At 53.7% G+C, this 18,734-nt stretch overlaps 1 protein-coding gene and 1 long non-coding RNA gene across 5 annotated transcripts in view; one reads left to right on the forward strand and one right to left on the reverse strand.

The window, feature by feature from the left end:
- CORO2B (coronin 2B) overlaps positions 1 to 18,734 on the reverse strand; it is a 133,575-nt gene that overhangs the window by 20,991 nt on the left and 93,850 nt on the right. For all 4 annotated transcript variants that reach the window (XM_045449291.1, XM_045449292.1, XM_045449290.1 and 1 more), the window contains one exon: positions 2,445 to 2,561. In XM_045449291.1, the coding sequence (XP_045305247.1) occupies positions 2,445 to 2,561 (117 nt within the window). The remainder of the gene's footprint in view (positions 1 to 2,444; positions 2,562 to 18,734) is intronic.
- Positions 1,025 to 5,290, forward strand: LOC123582815. Its single transcript, XR_006704587.1, has 2 exons — positions 1,025 to 1,176; positions 3,539 to 5,290. It is a non-coding gene; the product is annotated as an uncharacterized LOC123582815 (long non-coding RNA).

The following is an 18,734-nucleotide window of genomic DNA, read 5'->3' on the forward strand; positions in this document are numbered from 1 at the left end:
TGGGTTGAGGAAGGGTGTCTCGGTGGCTTGCCCCTCGAGGCGCTTTGATGGAGGCAGGTCTGACTAGCCTCCTCACCTGACCTTGGGAGCTGCGGGCTCCTTCCCCGAACATCCCAGGACCTGCGGAGGATGCCGCCCCTCTGTGTGCCCTCGGAGGGTTCCCGGTATGGGGCCTGCTCAGACAAGACACCGAGATGTCAGCGCTGAGTGTTTGACGGATCTGAACTGCCAGCCTTCACGGCGCTGAGCCTCAGTTTCCTCATCTGTAAACCTAAGACTGTTGGTGAGGTGCTGAGGAGTGCTGCCTGGGAGTCCGGAGACCTGGGCTCTGGCCCGCCTGTGCCCCGCCTCCCTGCGTGACCTTGGACTCGGTGCTCCCCCTCGGGCCTCAGGGACCTTCTCCGGGAGGGGCTACTCCAGCGTTGGGGTGGCCAAGCCACATTCCAGGGCTTGTTTGGCTCCGGGAGCGGGGGGCCTCCTCTACAGAGCCAGCCATGAGCCCTCCGGCCCACCAGCTCCCCTTCCCTGATCCCTGGGGTGCATAGCGTCCCCTACTTATGTTGAAATCCTACCCCCTCAGCTGACAGTATGCGGACTCAGGGCCTCTGGGATGTGACTAACTCATGAGGGTGGAGCCCTCCAAAGTGGGATTAGTGCCCTTTTCAGAGCCTCCAGAGGGACCCCAGCCCCGTCTGCCATGTGGGCCTACAAGGAAAAGAGGGCCCTTCCCTGACCACGCTGGCACCTGATCTCGGACTTGAGCTCCAGAACTGTAAGCAAGTGACTCACTTTACAAGCCACTCAGTCTGGTGTTTTGTTACAGTGGCCAGGGGACTATGACCCTCCCCACCCCCCGCCCCTGCCCGCAGGCCTGTGCCTTCTCCCCGGGCCTCCTTCAGCCCCTTCTCTGCCTGTAGTTAGCTTTCCCTAACTCCCTGTCCCCTGCCTGCCCTTCCGGCAAAACGAATCCCGCCTCCCCGTGTGCCTAGCACTCTGACTTCATTCTGCCTTGCACTTCGGCGAGTGGCGCCCTTCTGCTGGTGATGTTTCCGGAGAGGGACAGAGACCAGCAGGCATAGTGCTGGGCACAGACCTCCTTTCCCCCTCACAGCGGCTGCCAGAGGCACGGATCACTCTTGCCGTTACCCAGAGGAGCAAAGCTGAGGCTCAGAGAGGGTAAGTCACACGCCCTTGGTCACCCAGCTGGCAAGCGGTGATGCCAAGATTCAATCCCGGCCCATGGGATTCCACAGCCGAGCTCCCTTTGAAGGGCAGCACCCGGGAGCACGGCGGGCACACTGCGGTCCTTCGGTCAGTGCGTGCGACACTGAAGAGGGCTGCTCGGCTGGTGTGGTCGGGGCCGGGGCCTGATGCTTTTCCTGACACGGGGTGTGGATAGCTGGTTTATTGGCCAGGCTCCTGGAGCAAAAGGCACCTGACTCACAGAGCAAGAAGGTGCTGAGCTAGAACCGGGCAGGGCCGTCAGGGCGAGGGACCCTTCCTCCCTCCAGCTGAGTCAGGCAGAAGCTTGGACCAGAGGTGGAGCCAGGGCTCTGAGAGCCCTGGCCTGTCTGTCCCTCCCCGGGTCAAGCTGGTCACTGCTCCTCTCTTTCCCAGCTGGCTGCCCTGGTGAGACACGGGACACCGGGGCGGGGTGGGGGGCGGGCAGAGGCTTCCAGCTCGGACGGTGTGGACTCGTGTCATGACGTCACTTGGTTGAGCGGGGAGAGCACGGGCTGTCCAGCCAGCTCTTAGAGGACTGCTCCTCGGCTTCCTAGTTGTGTGACCTTCCCGGCCCTCACTTTGGGGGCGGCAGTGCCCCTGTCACACAGGAGGACTCACCACACTCCAGCTCAGACTGAGAGGAGGAGCTCCGTAGGAGACAGCCCCCACTTTCAGCGTGTTTGCTCCCCCCACGGCTGATGACTGTCGCCTAACACCTCAGCAGGCAGGGACGGAGCTGGCTGGGGTCGCCACACCCCTCTGTGGGCTCTCTCCACCCGGACGAGAAGGCTGGACGGCTCCCCCACTGGCCCCCCTCTCCCGCCCAGCCCAGTGCCTGGCGCACCGACCACTGAGCCCTCCCGCCCCACCAGCTCCAGCTGCGTCCTTCCCAGCCCAGGGTGGGCAGGAGGGAGACCACACACAGGGAGGAAGGTCTCCTTTTGAGGCCACCGACGAGTGCCGAACCACGTACCTAAACTCCTTGTTTTAATTCTCACCTACAAAATCGACACCTCCAAAGGAAATCACACTCAAAGCACAAGATCTGCCAAACAGTCCGTGGGTTCGCTCTCTTCGTCCTTTCCCTAGCTCCCTCCCCACCCTGGGGCTGGCTGGAAGGGTGACAAAGAAGACAGAAGAAGGGCAAAGACGGAGAAAGAGAGGAGTTTAGGAAGGGAGGCCTCCAGGAGGAAGCAGGGGGGAGGCCCCTTCCTGCTCACCGACGTGTCCTCTGAGCACGAGGCAATGATGTTGTCAATGAATGGGTTCCACTTGATGTCCAGCACGTTGCCTTGGTGACCGCAGACCTTGGGGTAGTTGGGTTCAATCCTGCCCGTCTGCCGAGGAGGAAGAGAGAGAGAGAGCAGGGGATTAGTTTGATGGGCCTAGGGTGGTCCTGAGAGGAGAGCCTTTATTCTGGGCTTCTAAACTGGACTGGAAGGTCCTCAAGGACCTACCCACTATCTTATTCACCTCTGCATTTCTGCACCAGGTTGGTCCAAATTGTTCTGTGGCTGTGTCCTCCCCAACCCCGAATGGTAATGGGGCAGGGGACACAGAAGAGTGACACACCCTTGGTCCATACCATACCCCTGTGCAACTTAGGAAAAGGTACCCCTTCCCCAAGTGAAAGTTTCAAGTTAAGATGCTCCTGTTCACCTGAACAACCAGAGCCTAGAGGGCAGCAGGCATGGCAGTCCACACATCCAGCCACGGGGCATGTGCTCTCATACTCCCCCCAGTGCCCATACTCCCCCCCTGCCCTCTAGGGAGGCGCCAGGGTCAGCAGGAGGCTCCTTCCTGCTGCTCCAGGAGTCAGCAAAGAGGCCTGAGTCTCTGGGTCCACCTAAACACTATCATATAAGTTACTCTGCCTACGATGTGACCAGTGCCGCTCCCAGATGTGGATGCTTGTTCAGTGCGTATCTTAAACACCTGTACCCAGTGCCCTGTGGTTCAAAGCATACTCTATGGAGTCACACAGGCCTGTGTTTGAATTACAGCTCTGCTACTTTTTAGGTACGTGGCCTTGGGAGAGTCAGTGAAGTTCTCCGAGCTTCAGTCTCCTCATTTCTGAAATGAGGGCAGTAACACCTGCCTCTTAGCCTTTTGTGAAGACCGAATGAGGTAACGCCTAGCAAAGTGCATGGTGTGTAGATTATCATCATAGTGAATGCTCAATATATGACGGTAGTAGTATTCTCATGCAGATTAGATAATGACACCTCCTCCAGGAAGTCCGCCCTGATCCCTGAAGGGGTTAAGAGCTCCTCCTCTATGTGCTCATTGCATTCTGTGCTTCCTTCTGTTACAGGCACCGTCATGCGCCGTTGCAGCCTGCTTCTATTTGTCCGTGAGCAACGGAGGACAGTACCTGTCTCTTGTCTCTGATTGTCCAGCTCCTTACAAGCCCGGCACACGCTATGTGCTAGGTATATGACCTGAAAGACATCCTTCAAAGGGAATTGATTCCACAAAAGATGGAGGGTCGGGGGGAGGGAAGGGAAGGGAAGTCCGTTTAATGAAGGGAAGGAAAATGACAGGCAGAAGCTGTGTTTCCATCCCCAGGCTTTTTAATGCTAGATTTTTGGGGCATCGGAGGAAATAGGAAGGCTCTTCCCAGTCACCGCCCATTGGCTAAGAGTGGTTAGGTCCTCAGAGGCACCTTAGGCAGGTCATACCTCCCTGCTTTAGGTTCCTCAACTGAATAACGAAGAAGACAGTCCATTTTTGTAAAGCCTCTGCTCGCGTGCCCTCTGCCTCACCAGTACGGTGGGGTTATTTCAGAACACGTGTCCTGCTATGACCTCTCCCCACCCACTTCCTGTCCGAATCTCCATCGGCTCATTTCCAGATCAGCTGGGTTTTTTGTGACACGGCAACGGTGAGACGGGTAGAGAAAAAACAGACCCAAGGGAAAGTGGCAACGGTGGAGAAAGAGAGAGACGAAAACAGCACCCAAGGGGTACTCAGGAGAGCTCCACTGACACTGTGCATTGTGGGAAAATTACAGAATGGACGAAAAGGGTCTGGGGTGTACCACCACCAACTACAAATGGTCCCCTTTGCCATTTTATGGGGGGATGCAGTTAGAGCTGGAAAGCCTATTTCAATGACTTTTGGGCTGTCGGACTATTTCTTTAAAACGAGACTCTAAGCAGAGACTGAGCCACATGTGACCATGGCTTTGGTCAGGGTTACACATGATCTTCTTTTGGCTCTCACACACCCTGTGATTCAGGTATGAGGACCTTCAGGCCCAGAGAGCTTAAGCAACTCACACGAGTTGACCCGGCGGAAGGCCAATCAGGGGTTCCTGCCGAGGGGTAACCCTCAAGGCTGAGCTTTTCGAAGCCCACTCTGCTCATTTTGGCCAACTCCCCTCGTGCAGTCTGACCTCTAAGGGCAGACAGGCACTGCGCTCTCTGCTCCCACAGCTCACACCCCCCTCTGACCGAGCCGTCCCTTACATCTGATCCCAAAGGCTGCATCTGAGCGGTCCCCGAGCAAATCTTCTGCATTAAGCTTTTGGCACCCAGCCCAGCCCAGGCAAATCTGAGGGGCACCGAATCAGTCGATAGGTGGCCATCAGCTAAAAGCAGCTTCTGGCCAGCAGCCTGTGCGGGTGATGCACCAGACGGACAGGTTAAGCGGCATCACCGGAGTCCACTGAGAATGGGGCGAGGTCAGAGCCCTGCACTGGGAAAGGAATTCGTCTTTTTAAAGCTGAGAATGATCCTGATGTAATGTACACCCCAGGTGGACCTCGCCTTACACAATGGACACATTCCCCAGTGGGGTGGGGAATTATGACTGTCAGGACTAAACCACATTGTTGCTTATGTGAACGGTGACCCCCTAGGGTTGTGCAGTGTGAGACCTGGTTGGCTGCACATAATTGCAGCCCTCAAGGGAAGATTCCCCCCACTTTCGACCTGGCAACCCTGCTTTTCCTGTAGGGTTCTACATAACATTTTCTTTGCAACACGAGTTCCACTGCTAAGAAAAAATGTCTGAAAACCATTGTTCTATGGAGAAATCAAGTAAACTAAAAAACACAATTATTGGGGCGCCTGGGTGGCGCAGTCGGTTAAGTGTCCGACTTCAGCCAGGTCACGATCTCGCCGTCCGTGAGTTCGAGCCCCGCGTCAGGCTCTGGGCTGATGGCTCAGAGCCTGGAGCCTGTTTCCGATTCTGTGTCTCCCTCTCTCTCTGCCCCTCCCCCGTTCATGCTCTGTCTCTCTCTGTCCCAAAAATAAATAAACGTTGAAAAAAAAATTAAAAAAAAAAACAACAAAACACAATTATTAACCCCAGGAAGAAGGCTGTATAAGAAAGCGAATGTAAATCATAGTGATAATGATTTATGTACAACATTTACATAGTTGTAATAATATAAATCCTGAATATTTATTTAAACAAGAGTTACACTATAACATACTGGGGGCACAGAGGTAGGGAAAGTGCGTGTGCGTGTGTGTGTGTGTGTGTGTGTGTGTAGTAAGAGGGGAGACTGAGCTGGAAGAGAGCCAGATCCTCAAATTCCATAATAGGAAGTCAACACACAATGTCTGAGATTTAAAAAAATCCAGACAAGGCAGTGAAAGCATATAATTAAGAAATAGGGGGATAAATGCAAAAAGAAACAGCTAAAAGCAAGGAACAGAGTTCCCCTCGGGGTGTGTAGCAAAGGGGGAGAGGGACTGGTTACAGGCAGTCGTGTGCTGGTAACTGTTTAACTGGTTCTCCGAGGGAAAAAGGCCCTGGTTTGGAGCATTTGCCAATCCCAGTGGCAAAAATATTCCCACTACGCTAATTGTAATCTACCAGGGTGATGTCACCAAAAGTAAAGTTGGAAAAGCCTCACAACAGACCCGTTATGTAAGCTTTCTACCATGTACGTATAACAGACACAAGTCTCCTCAAGAGCACAGAGAGTGGTAAAGTAACCAGGGAGTAATGAGTTATTAACATTCAGTACCTTTGTTTCTGATATAATTTATTTAATTGCAAGTATGCATAACTTGGTTTTTAATAACGGCCATGTTGACCAATCGGCGTGGCAACGGGCTCTCACAAGCCGATACAAGCCACTTGTACCCTAGACCTCAAAGTAGCCCTGGGCTTTATGAACTCTGGACAATTATCACTCCGATGGACATAAAAATTAAAGCCCAAATAAATAAAATGCACACACTAGGCGTTCTAAAGGAAGCTGGTTCTGTTGGTTTTTTTCTTACATGGGAACAATCCCCACCCCAGACCCCCCCACCCCCCAAACGCCGCTGTTTTCTGTTCCAATGTCTGTGAAGTCACAGACTGTGAAATCGTGACCTGAGCCGACGTCACTTAACCGATCGAGCCCCCAAGGCGCCCCCTGTTCCCATTTCTGTATGCGGGGGTGGGGGGGACGACTTGAGACCCAACGCAGGTCTGGTTAGTAACTGCCACACCACACTGCCTTCTACACTCACTCTCATCTTGACACACTGATGCTAACGGTGACCCCTCCTGAGATCAAATTTTATCCTCACATAACACCTTTTACAGCTGAGGGAGCGGAGGTTCAGAAAGCGTCTAAGGAGCAGAGTCAAGGCTTTTCAGTGTTTCATAATGTCAGCATCACTGTGGAGATGGTCAGTTCACAGAACTGCCCCCGTGGTAGGGGTCTAACCTGCCGTCTGGTCTTTGAACCTCAAAGAGCGCTTCAGCCTCAACAGAACTGAGGCACAGACCTTGCTCCCTGGGGTGAGGAGGGGAAGTCCGCTCCTTGGAGTCTATAATCCTATAATCACTAGGGAAATCTTCATGCCGTTGGTGCGGACCTTATCCCGGAAGCCTCAAAGAACAAATCCAGCCCCTGCACGGAGACAGACCTTCAACATCAAATGTGGGGTGGCGGCTGCCATACACCCTGAGTCTTTTCAAGGAGGAGCCAGGTTCTGGGGGGGCGGCGGGTCGTGTCTCAAATATACCTCATCGACCAAAAGACAGAGTGAGTAGGGGCTGGCACACAGGCCTCTCTGTGCGGTGGAAGGGGGTGTGGAGTACGGCAACCTTCCTGCAGGTGCATTTGACCTAGTCTTGCAAAGACTTTTGAAAGGTTCACAGCCTTTGGCCAGTAACTCCACTTTGGGAACTCATCCCAGGAAAATCAGCAGCCAAGCACGCCAAGACGTTCACTGCATGGTTATTCATCATAGCAAACAGTATAATCAGTCCCCAACGGTGGGGCACTGCCCAAAGGAGTTATAGGACACCAACCTTACAGAATATTATGAGGTCACTGAAAATCGTATTTTCAAAGAATATTTAATGACTTGGGAATTTCTCAAGAACTAATGGTTAGTGAAACAGTCAGAAACAAGTTATACCTATACAGTGCTCCCCATCTATTAAAAAACACATAGTGGGGCGCCTGGGTGGCTCAGTCAGTTGAGCATCTGACTTCAGCTCAGGTCACGATCTCACAGCTCGTGAGTTCGAGCCCCGCGTCGGGCTCCGTGCTGACAGCTTGGAGCCTGGAGCCTGCTTCGGATTCTGTGTCTCCCTCTCTCTCTGCCCCTAACCCACTCGCATTCTATCTCTGTCTCTCTCAAAAATAAATAAACATTAAAAAAACTAAAAACAAACAAACAAACAAACAAACAAAAAAACACCCAGTCTGGGGCACCTGGATGGCTCAGTCAGTTAAGTTCCCAACAGTTGGTTTCGGCTCAGGTCATGATCTCACAGTTTGTGGGTTCGAGCCCCACAGCAGGGTCTGTGCTAATGGTGGGGAGCCTGCTTGGGATTCTCTCTCTCCCTCTCTCTCTGCCCCTTCCCTGCACGTGCTCTCTCTCTCTCTCTCTCTCAAAATAAATACATAAATTTAAAAATTAAAGACAAACAAGCAAAAGACCCCACGTAGTCTGTAAGAAAATCCATCAAGATGTTAATAGTGGCAATGTCTGGCTAGTTGCACATTCGTGGTTTCCAATTCTTCCCCAGGACATTTACAATTTTTATCAAAAAGATAGACGTTATTAAAAGCACACACAGACATGCTCCGTAACTTTGACTGAAAAGTATTTCCCTCTGGTTGTGACCACATAGGTCTTCCGGAAGTGAGACACAGACTCGTGTCTCCCAGATTTACACGGCTTGTGGAACATAAATATGTTTGCTCACACAGCCTTCTCTACTCCTTTGTTACCCCACAAATGTTTTTGGGGGAAACAAACTCCCCGAAATGGAATAAAACTGCCTATTTAACTAAAAGCAGGTTGCAGAGGGCACAGCGTGCATGCGGGCCATGGAGGGCCAGGCGCTCCCTTGGAAGGGCTGCCCAGGGGGAGCTGCAGGGGCTCTGGGCCTCCGTCCAGGCTCTTATCTGAACCCAGGGAACTGACTGGACCACAAGATACTTTCAAAACAACCTGCATTGCAGCCTTAGCCTCTTAGAATTTCCCATCGCTGCAAAGCTGAATTCTGTACACAGAAGCAAAACATTTCTTACCTGGGGGATCAGCTCAGCGCGGCTTCAAGGACAGACTTGGAGCAGGAGGTAGGGTTTCCAGGCCCAGTTCGGGCACTCACTTCACCCGCTGAGTGACCCTGAACGTGGCCCCTGGCCTCTCTGGGCTTCCCAGAGTCCTACCCCACTGGGCTATCGCTCATTATGATTCTTCGTGGCTGCACTTTTTACTGTATGAAGCAAGGCTGGCCTGTAACCAGAGCTCCTTGCCTCCGGTACCCGGACAGAACATAGAGAGTCACACAGTCTGCTGTCAGAAAGACGTGGGACGGCAACACTAATGATGACAAGGACGGTAATAACAGATCATTCGACAAGGGCTTGCTAAGCCCTAAGCCTGGTGCTGAGCAGTTTATGTACACCGTTTTATTTAAATCTCGTAACAACCCTGCCGAGTTTTATCAAATGCTTCTAACCCTCCCCTAACAATCCACTTTAGGGATAAGAAAACTGAGCTCCTGAACTGACTTGCTGGAGGTGAGGAGCTGGGAGGCACGGGGATAAGAGTGTGTACTTAGCGTTATCTGCCTTGAGGCCACCTCCGTTCTGCTGTCTCCTGTTTCAGACCGTAGGTGAGACATTTGCTAATCAGGGAGAAAGGTGGTCACAGATCGGAAGTAGGACCTTAGAGTTTCTCGTGACCTTCTCAGGAGGGGCTGGCTGGCAACTCTGTTGTGAATCCCCTTGAATCTGCTCTCGAAGACCCCTCCCCGCTTCCCTCACTCAAGTCTCTCCCCTCTCCCTAGTGATGCTCAAACATGGTTATATTTTAGAATCTCCTGGGAAGTTAAAAAAAAAATCCTAATGTCCAGGTTGCACCCCTATCGATTTCATCACAATGACTGGGATGGGGGAGCCAGACATCAGTATTTTTTAAAGATCCCCAAGCGTTCCAATGGGCAACAAGTTTGGGAACTACGACCGTAGGGGTTCCATATTCTGCCGGGGCTTCAGGGAACAACTGGTAACAGGCATGCATTCTGAGACCGGACTCAGACTGAGCATTCTGGACTGTCAGTTACCTGAGAGTTTCCCAAAGTTACCCTTGGGATGCAGGGGCTGTGGTAAGGACACCACGGAATCAAAGAACATCACCACACACTTACTATAGGCTCATCTGCGGAAAGCACAGATGAAGCAAATAGGAAGGTAACAGTCACATCAGGCAATGGGTGATTTAAAGGAGGGCCCTGGGGCGCCTGGGTGGCTCAGTCGGTTAAGCGTCCGACTTCGGCTCAGGTCACGATCTCACCGTTCGTGAGTTCGAGTCCCACATAGGGCTCTCGGTCAGCGTGGAGCCTGCTTGGGATCCGCTGTCTCCCTCTCTCTGCCCCTCCCCTGTGTGCTCTTTCTCTCTCTCTCTCTCTCAAAAATAAATGAACATTAAAAAAAAAAATAAAGGGGGGCCCAGGGCATGGAGCATGCTGAGCCAGGGGATGGGTGGTCTAACAGAGGAATCCCAAGCTTTGGTGGGGGAGCCATCTTTGGGCAGGGCACCAGTCAGTCATCACACTCCCTCTGCCATGTGCTATCCCATGCCTCCCAGACCCCCCAGTTCGGCTGCTTGCAGTCTTCTCTGCTCTCTCTCCTCCAGATGTAAGTTGGTATTAAATAAGAGAGGGTCATCAGAAAATGGGAAGCATAGTCCTTCTCTTCAAGGCCTTGGGCAAAGGTCAGGCCCCCTGTGTCCTGGCCCTGGGCCCGAAGGAAGCCTTTCTCCCAACTCCCAGCCCTTCACACCTCATAAAGCAGTTACACATACAGGTACTTAATGAATATTGCCCGGGGAAGTGCGGCTGGACAAAGAAGGAATGTTGTCCCTGGTCACCGCACCCGGAAGTGACAGCCAGGACAAGTCTGTGCAGGTTCAGAGCTCTGACCGCCACCATGGCCCTTCCGGTGGGGACAAGCGGGGTGTCTCTTGCTCCGAACACTGTGTGCCCTTCATCCAAAGTGTGGGTGCTCCCCTAATTTGCTAGTGACAGTCCCCAACACGCTTGCGTGCACACACACGTTTACACACGCATGCACACACAACCCACGTGGCCGTTTCCGTCCAGGCCTCTGACTCTCCTCCTTCCCTGTCTCCATCCCAATCAGAACGCACCGGTCTCACGTCCCATACTTCAGGGCCCTGATCTCCTCGGCCAGTTAATCCAATAAGCGAAAGCCTTCTAAGGACGACACTGGGAGATAATGGGTCAGTCCTATTATCTTGCCGGTCACCTATGTGCACACTGACAGGAACCTTTTAGAGAAAGCCGTCTGGCCCACAGGGGCACTCTCCGGCTTTTCAGATTCTCAGGCAGTCTGCTAGGAGATCTATTTTGGGCGGAGGGCTTTAATTCACATTAGAGCTTCCGGGACGGTTCCGTGAGATTCCTGAGGTGGGACCCCGATTTGTCTGCTTGCCTCTAGTGTCTACCCTCTTCAGTTCTCTCGCCAATTCATCTTACAAAATCTCGCCTAGAGTCTGGCTCTGCTGCCACGACTCCCCCGCTCCATAAGTTTCAATGGCTCCCTATTGCCTAGACTCGAAAAGCCCAACTCATTCAGACATAAAAGCCATTGCTGTAGTCCCAGCTTGGTCCTGCTCTGACAGATTCCCTCGCCCCGCTGCTGGTGCCACACTATGCTGATACACACACCTCCACGTCCCCGCCTCCAATGCTCCCGCTGCCTAGATGGCCTTTGTTCCTGGTTCATCCTTGCCACCAGGCTATGAGCACCACGAGGTCAGCGACCTGGATAAAGGCATGTCTGGGGCCTCATTCAGTGCCCAGCTCATAGCAAGAATTCAAGCTGGGTGAATGACTGTCACCTTATTTCCCACCGCTGGGCCTTTGCTCATGCTGTTCCCTCACCCCGACTCCCCTTCCCATCCTCAGCACCTAGAAATATCACCCAGGGAATAGACAAATGCTCCCTCCTGTCCCTAGGCTGGGAGATAATTCTGGATACTTCTGCTCTTACGACCTTGAGAGACCACATCTGGGGCTGAGCGTCAGGGGTAGACCCAGAGTCAAAGGGCAGAGTGCGGGATAAGGGTTGTGAACGCTCTAAAGTTCATCCAGACACAGACAAATTCATGGCAGGACCTCAGAAAGCCTCCTAACTTCATGACTTCCTGTTTTGATATTTTTCCTTCTCTTCTTTTATCTTTGTGTTTCTCAAAATGAGGAGGGTTGGCTGACTTTTCCAGTTAAGATCCTTGGCGCTTTGCACGTGTGTATGCGTGTGTGCCCGCAGAGGAGGGGGGAAAGGCTCTGGGGGGCAGGGGGTTTGTGTGGGGAAGGGCAGTAAGGAATCCTGTCGCTTCTGGTATTTCGGAAGACAGGTGATGGGGCCTCCCTTGTCCACCATCCTAGGCGGTATCCATTTACAGACTCCATGAGAAGAGACAAGAGGCTCCCTGAGTCTGGGATAGAAGATGTTGAGTGACCAGTGAGTGAGTGAGTGAGTGTGTGTGTGTGTGTGTACTGGGGAGGGGCCCAATGCTTGTCTCTGCAGTTTCCTGATTACTGGCCCCTTTAAAAACCCCCTGTGCTAAAACACATACAGAAGGTAGGAAAACTCCAAACCTACTGTGCCTGAGAACTCTGATGGGATGTCCTGGGGGTGGGTTTCTGCCCTTGGCTGTTGTTAACCTACTGGGGCAGACAAGACAAAGAACCAGACAATTGGTGCCCTGTGCTTTGCTGGGAGGAATGTGGGGGGGGGGGGAGGGGAAGCTATGGGAGCACAGAGGAGAGACCAGAACTAGAGACCCTTCGGGGCGCCTGGGTGGCGCAGTCGGTTAAGGTCCGACTTCAACCAGGTCACGATCTCGCGGTCCGTGAGTTCGAGCCCCGCGTCGGGCTCTGGGCTGATGGCTCGGAGCCTGGAGCCTGTTTCCGATTCTGTGTCTCCTTCTCTCTCTGCCCCTCCCCCGTTCATGCTCTGTCTCTCTCTGTCCCCCAAAAAATAAATAAACGTTGAAAAAAAAAAAAAAAAAAAAAAAGAACTAGAGACCCTGCAATCAGGAAGGCATTCCCAGAGGAGGTGCTGAAGATCCAAAGGACTGAGAGCACACAGCCAGGGACAGCCTGGGGAATGCTGAAGACACAGAAGGACAAGCACCTGAAAGGCCTGGGTATATTTGGGAAAGCCAAGTAAGCAGAGAGAGACAAGAGGAAGGCCCAGACCAGATGGTTTAGGAAGCTGCTGGCTTTGCGAAAGAGTCTGGACTCTACCCCATGGCAAGGGGAGCCATTGATGGTTTAACACAGGAGAATGGGCTGCAGCGGGACCCAGATGGGCCAGGCAGTCACGGCAGAGTAAGAGCTATGTCATGCTCAGGGAGCCCAGGAGCCAGAGGGAGGTCGGGGAGGGCCCCCCAGCCCAAGGAGCAAGCTTCCTGGTCTCCCAGGCCTTAAGTGTGATGGGGGAGGGCGTGGGGGAGAGGCCGCAGAGGAAAAAGGTCTCCAGCATCCCAGTCCCCCATCACGCCCCAGTGTCCCACTGTAGGGAAGGAGGATGTGGGCAGAAACCCGTGAACCACTGGAAATGTAACAGAAATGGCAAAAACACACGAAAAATACAAAAAAGTACAAAACAGAAGACGGCGTCTGTGCAAATTGAGGGGAAAGACGTAGCTTTGAATGAATAGAAAAACACATTTCTTGTTCAGGCAGAAAACCAAAAGAGGGTGCTCACACCTTCTCGAGGCCGTCAGCAGGAGCACGGGGGCCTGGCCTTCTCCTCCCTGCTACAGAGCCCCGCTCTCCCGGAAGGTGGGGAGCTCCGTGGGGTCGACCACACAGGCTCTGCAGGGGCTCCCCGTTTCTTGGCCCCAAGCAGGCCTCCTTCTGTGAGCCTGGTGCTGCTCCCCAGAGGCCCTGCCACAGAGAGGGCCCTGGTGGAGACCCGCCCCAAATGGGTGCAGCCCGGGGAGGGATGGGGGCATGGACGACCCTTGCCTAGGCAAAGTCAGGAGATCTGCTTTTTTTTTTTTAAGTTTATGTATTTATTTCGAGAGAGGCAGAGAAAGCGTGCAGGGGAGGGGCAGAGAGAGAGAGAGAGGAAGAAGGAGAGGGAAAGAGAGAGAGAGAGAATGAGAATCCCAAGCAGGCTCCACACTGTCAGCACGGAGCCCCATGCGGGGCTCGAACTTGAGAACCACCAGATCATGACCTGAGTGGAAACCAAGATTCAGACGCTTAACCAACTGAGCCACCCAGGCGCCCCAGCCCTCTGCTTCTTGGCCCAGAGGCCTGAACGTCTGATAGACCAGGGGTCATCTCAACAGAGACTCCCTACCCCTGGTCTTCTGGTATGTTCCAAGGGGATGTTGTCAAGAATATAAAAATCCCTTCCATTTGCTGTCTGGGCCACAGAAGGAGGAGAGAAAGGGGAACGCGCTGGCCTGAGGCCCTTGCTGCGACATCCCTGCATATGTCTCCTGCGGTGTGAAATGAAACTCAGTCGGGGTTATTATTTCTGTCCAGTCCACTCGAGGTTCGAGGGCTGCTACTGGAAAGGCCAGTAGCCTGGGAGTCCCCTGACTTGGGCTTTATCTCAGCCCTGCTGCTCACTGGCTTGTGGCCTGGGACAAGTTCCTGCCTCTCTGGGCCTCAGTCTTTCCCTCTGAAGAGTGGAGGCATTCTGGAGGGCCCCACATAACAAACACGTGGTCCACTTGCCACCCCCAGGACTTCTGTCTCTACAGCCGGCATGGCTAATGGCTTACCACGTCCCGCTTGAGCCCCGTGATCCTTCTTGGTGATCAGCATGGGGACGTCTGAATGTCTGCCTGGGACCATGTGACCCTCTAGAGCTCTGACAGCTGTGCGCTAAGCCCCTGAGAGTCAGGGTACCTCTCAGCATTCAGAGAGGATTCCCGAGGCCTCTGGTAAGTTAAGCCCCACAGATGCCTCCACATCTGCCTTTTCCTCTCCAGACCCCTGGCGCCCACACCCCCCTGAGGTATTCCAGCAGCCTTCCAACTTGTCTCCTTGGTGCCTGGCTCTTCTCGAACCCCAGGGTGAGGTCGGCATTCCATAATTATCGCTTTCATCCTATGGCCCCTCCAGAAGCTTCCATGGTTGTAACCATTTGTAGGAATTTGGGCTGTTGGATATCCAAGTTCCTTTCCTGATTTGGGCGGGGGGCTCCCGCTGATACTCCACTGATGGGATGTAGCACCTCACCTTCTGTGATGAGAGGTGAAGAGGGGCCCTTCCTACCCAGGGTCCTCTGCTGGCCAAGGAGGGGCATGTGACCCGGTGTGGCCAATCAGACCTCCCACCTGGGATGGCAGATGACTGACTCCACTTCCTGCTCGGGACCCTCAGGGGCTGACTTGGTGCCTCCCAGCGTTCCAAGTCTGGTTCTTCATCGCCCCCAGCCCCTTGAACCTGGGAAGGCCCCCCCAGTCCTTGTCTGCTTAAGAGGGCCAGCGTGACCTCTGTCGCTAGCAACAGGAATCCTCACTGCGTCATGTGCCTTGTCCCCACGTCATCAGATCCAGGTTATCTGTTTGGCCTTCGAGGGGCCCGCACCCTGGTCCCCCTGCACCCCCCCAGTTTGTTCAGCTCTATTGGGGTTCTACTTTTCAGAATGTCAAGAGACAGACCCGGTGTTAAATGTTATGTCTCAGATCCTCATAAAATACAAGAAATCTCCCCAATTCCCAGAATTCTCAGACTGCTTCTCGCATCGGGAAGAAACACAGAACTTCTTTGCCAGATCATGTGTGTCCTGACCCTTGGTTTGGGACAATATGGTCCCCAAATCAGGGGGGGGAGGGTTCCCACCGGCCGACGACTGCCTCACTTCCCGCCCCCACATTCCTCAGGACACCCATCTTTAAAAGGACCTCTGTATGCCCTGGCCATCCTTCAGGAGCGACCCTGCCTCCTGCTCCTGCTAAGACATCTTGTCTGACTCCTCCACATCTCGTGATTCCCTGTCTTCCATCAGCTTCAGTAGCCCTTCTCCCCATAACCCACTCTTGGGGATAATGCTGGCTGTCATTTACTGAGGGCCTTCCACGTGTCAGACCTGAAATCAAGTGTCACTTAAATTATTTGTCACAATAGCCTCATGAAGTACGTATCACTGTGTCCATTTTGCAGATAAGGAAACCAAAGCTCAGGGGGATCAATTAATACAGCAGCAAGGCCAGAACCCAAGCCTCAGTCTGGGTGACTTCTGAATCAGAATATAAGCTACACAAGGGGTGGTGCTTGGCCTAGTTCTCTGCTGTAACCCGAATCCTGGAATTGTGCCTGACTGAGGGTAAGATCTCAGGAAATTTTTGTTGAATGCCATAAACTGTATGGGTGAGAATAATGCTACAAACTCTGGACCTAACCAGATCCCCCGTATAGTTGCATGGGTCGTGCACTGCACAAATCAAAAGGGTACCATTCACATGGTGTATGGTCTTCTGTGGTTCTCTGGGCCTAACCATGATGCTGCCCTGCTTTTCAACTTAGCCCCGCCTTGTATTGTTTGCCTTGTTTCATGGATGCTGGTTGTTTCTCCAAGAGCTTATCAGCACCCCCATCTTAAATGAGAAAACCGTGGATGGTTCTCAGCAGAGTGTGGGATACAAATAAAACCTAAGAAGTATAAGGCATGCTTCTTATGCCCTCTGGCCCTAAATACAATGTCAGTCTGTATTCAGGATCAAATAACGCCCCCCCCCCCCAACCACACGCTGCCAGTTGCCCAGATGATGCTTTTGTCAGTAGTGGGAGTGGGATTCATACTTCCCAGAGCTGGGCCCTCCTCTGCTTTGTCTTTTTGGAATTGTCCACTGAGAGAGCCCACCATCCATCAAGAGCATGCAGACTGCAGGGTCCAATGCCTGGCATCTTCCTTGCAAAGACTCAGTCCTGGGCCGGCACTGCCCACACGGAAGCTGCGGAACCCGAGGGCAGGGCAGGGGACCCCTGGCTCAGACCCTCAGCCTTGGTCCGCCAGGCCACAGGGGCTGCCCCACCTCCAAGGCAATGGCCCTGGGACATCAATGGCCTTGAAACCCCCTTTATGTTTTATTCTTTTTAAAAGTTTATTTATTTTGAAAAAATTTTTAATGTTTATCCCTTTACTTTTGAGAGAGAGCGAGAGAGCACAAGGGGAAGGACAGAGAGAGGGGGACACACAGAATCCGAAGCAGGCTCCAGGCTCTGGGCTGTTGGCACAGAGCCTGATGCGGGGCTCCAACTCACAAACCGTGAGATCATGACCTGAGCCTAAATCAAGAGTTAGGGGCGTCTGGGTGGTTCAGTCGGTTAAGCGTCCGACTTCGGCTCAGGTCATGATCTCGCGGTTCTGGAGTTCGAGTCCCACATCGGGCTCTGTGCCAACAGCTCAGAGCCTGGAGCCTGTTTCGGATTCGGTGTCTCCCTCTCTCTCTGCCCCTCCCCCGCTCATGCTCTGTCTGCCTCTCTCTCTCAAAAATAAACATTAAAAAAAAAAAAAAAAAGTCAGATGCTTAACCCACTGAGCCCCCCCAGGCTCCCTTCTTAGATGCCCTGCCCCATCCCAGGCCCCTTTTATGCTGCATCTGCTGAGGTCGGGTGATCCTGGGGGACCAGGTGATGTGTGAAGGCACGGACTGCACACAGTCTGAGCTCCCGGGGCTGGCCTCTAACTCTGGCTCTGCTCACACTGCTGCGTGACCGAGCAAGTTCCTTCCTCCCAGCGTTTCAGTGTCGTCAGGAGACAATAACCGTAACCCCCCCTCGGCCCACCCTGGCACCAAATAAGCACTCAACCAATCTCAGTTATCATTATCGTCTGCAAAATCCCCACCCCTGTGCTCTGCCCCTCCCCAGCCCCCTCCCCGCCCGCCCCCCTCTCCTCGCTCCCCGTACTGGGTTCGGTGCTTCACTGAGGCTGCATCTCGAGGGTGGGGCAGGTGCCTAACCCATCCTCGCAACCCCAGACCTAGCACGGCCCCCCTGCACACGAGCTCAGGAGTGTCTGCGGGACAGAACTGAAACACCGGGGCCCTTCCCGCTCTGACAGCCTATGGTTACAAATTGAACCTCCACCCATTTGCTCATCAGACACAGACAAGGACCCTCCCTGGGCTTGGCACTGGCCACTTAGCAACGAAATCCCTCCTTTGAATGTGAGCTCCGTGACGCTGTCTGTTTTGGTCACTGTTGTATCCCCAACACTTAGCACAGTGCTGGGGACAGGACAGACTAGACTCCCAAGTATTTATGGAATGGATGTATGAGTGAGAAGCAGGTGACATTTTCCAGAGGGTCCCTACCCTCTCTCACCCACCCACAGGGCCAGGGCAGGGGCTGGCTCCCACTGTCAAGCGGCGCTGGGCTGCGGGATGGGGTGGGGAGGGGAACACAGCCCCTGGTAGGCCAGCCACCTGGCCTCAAGCCAGACCCATTATCTTTCCAGTGACCCGGGGCTACTCTGATTCTCAAACAATAAATCCGCGAGGCCTGGTCTGTGTGGGACAGCAGCGGATGCAGCTGTGAAGGCTGGGGGTTGAGGGTGCAGTGCCTGTGTGTCTGGGGCCCCCCACAGGAGACCGTGTGGGCAGCTCTTCTGAGCTTGGCCCTGGCTCCCCACCAGCCAATCCCTGGGACACCATCTGTGGTTGCCCCCTGCCCCCAAGCCACCTCCTGGGGACTCTGGGTGAGAGTGGGAAGAGAGGGCTCGCATAAGCACAGAGACTGGGGCTCCCTCGTCTGCCAGAGCGTACACCCTGTGCTGTGGAGCCCCAGGCCACAGACTGGGTGGGAAGGGGCTGTACCCTACGTGGGGCTGCAGGGTGAGCTAGTGGCCAGCAACATGGGTGCTAAGCAACTCTCCTGGGGATGTCACGTGCACATTAGGCCTTAGGAAGGGGCAGTGACACCTGGGGTACAAGGGGGCCGTTATCCTTGCTATTCAAGTGGCTCCCTTAACTTCTGTCACCTCAATCCCGATAGCTGAAGAGAGGACCTTCAGCTAGATAGGTTCTAGGAAGTCGAAA

This window comes from Leopardus geoffroyi, chromosome B3, assembly GCF_018350155.1.
Source record: "Leopardus geoffroyi isolate Oge1 chromosome B3, O.geoffroyi_Oge1_pat1.0, whole genome shotgun sequence".
Classification (NCBI taxonomy): domain Eukaryota; kingdom Metazoa; phylum Chordata; class Mammalia; order Carnivora; family Felidae; genus Leopardus; species Leopardus geoffroyi.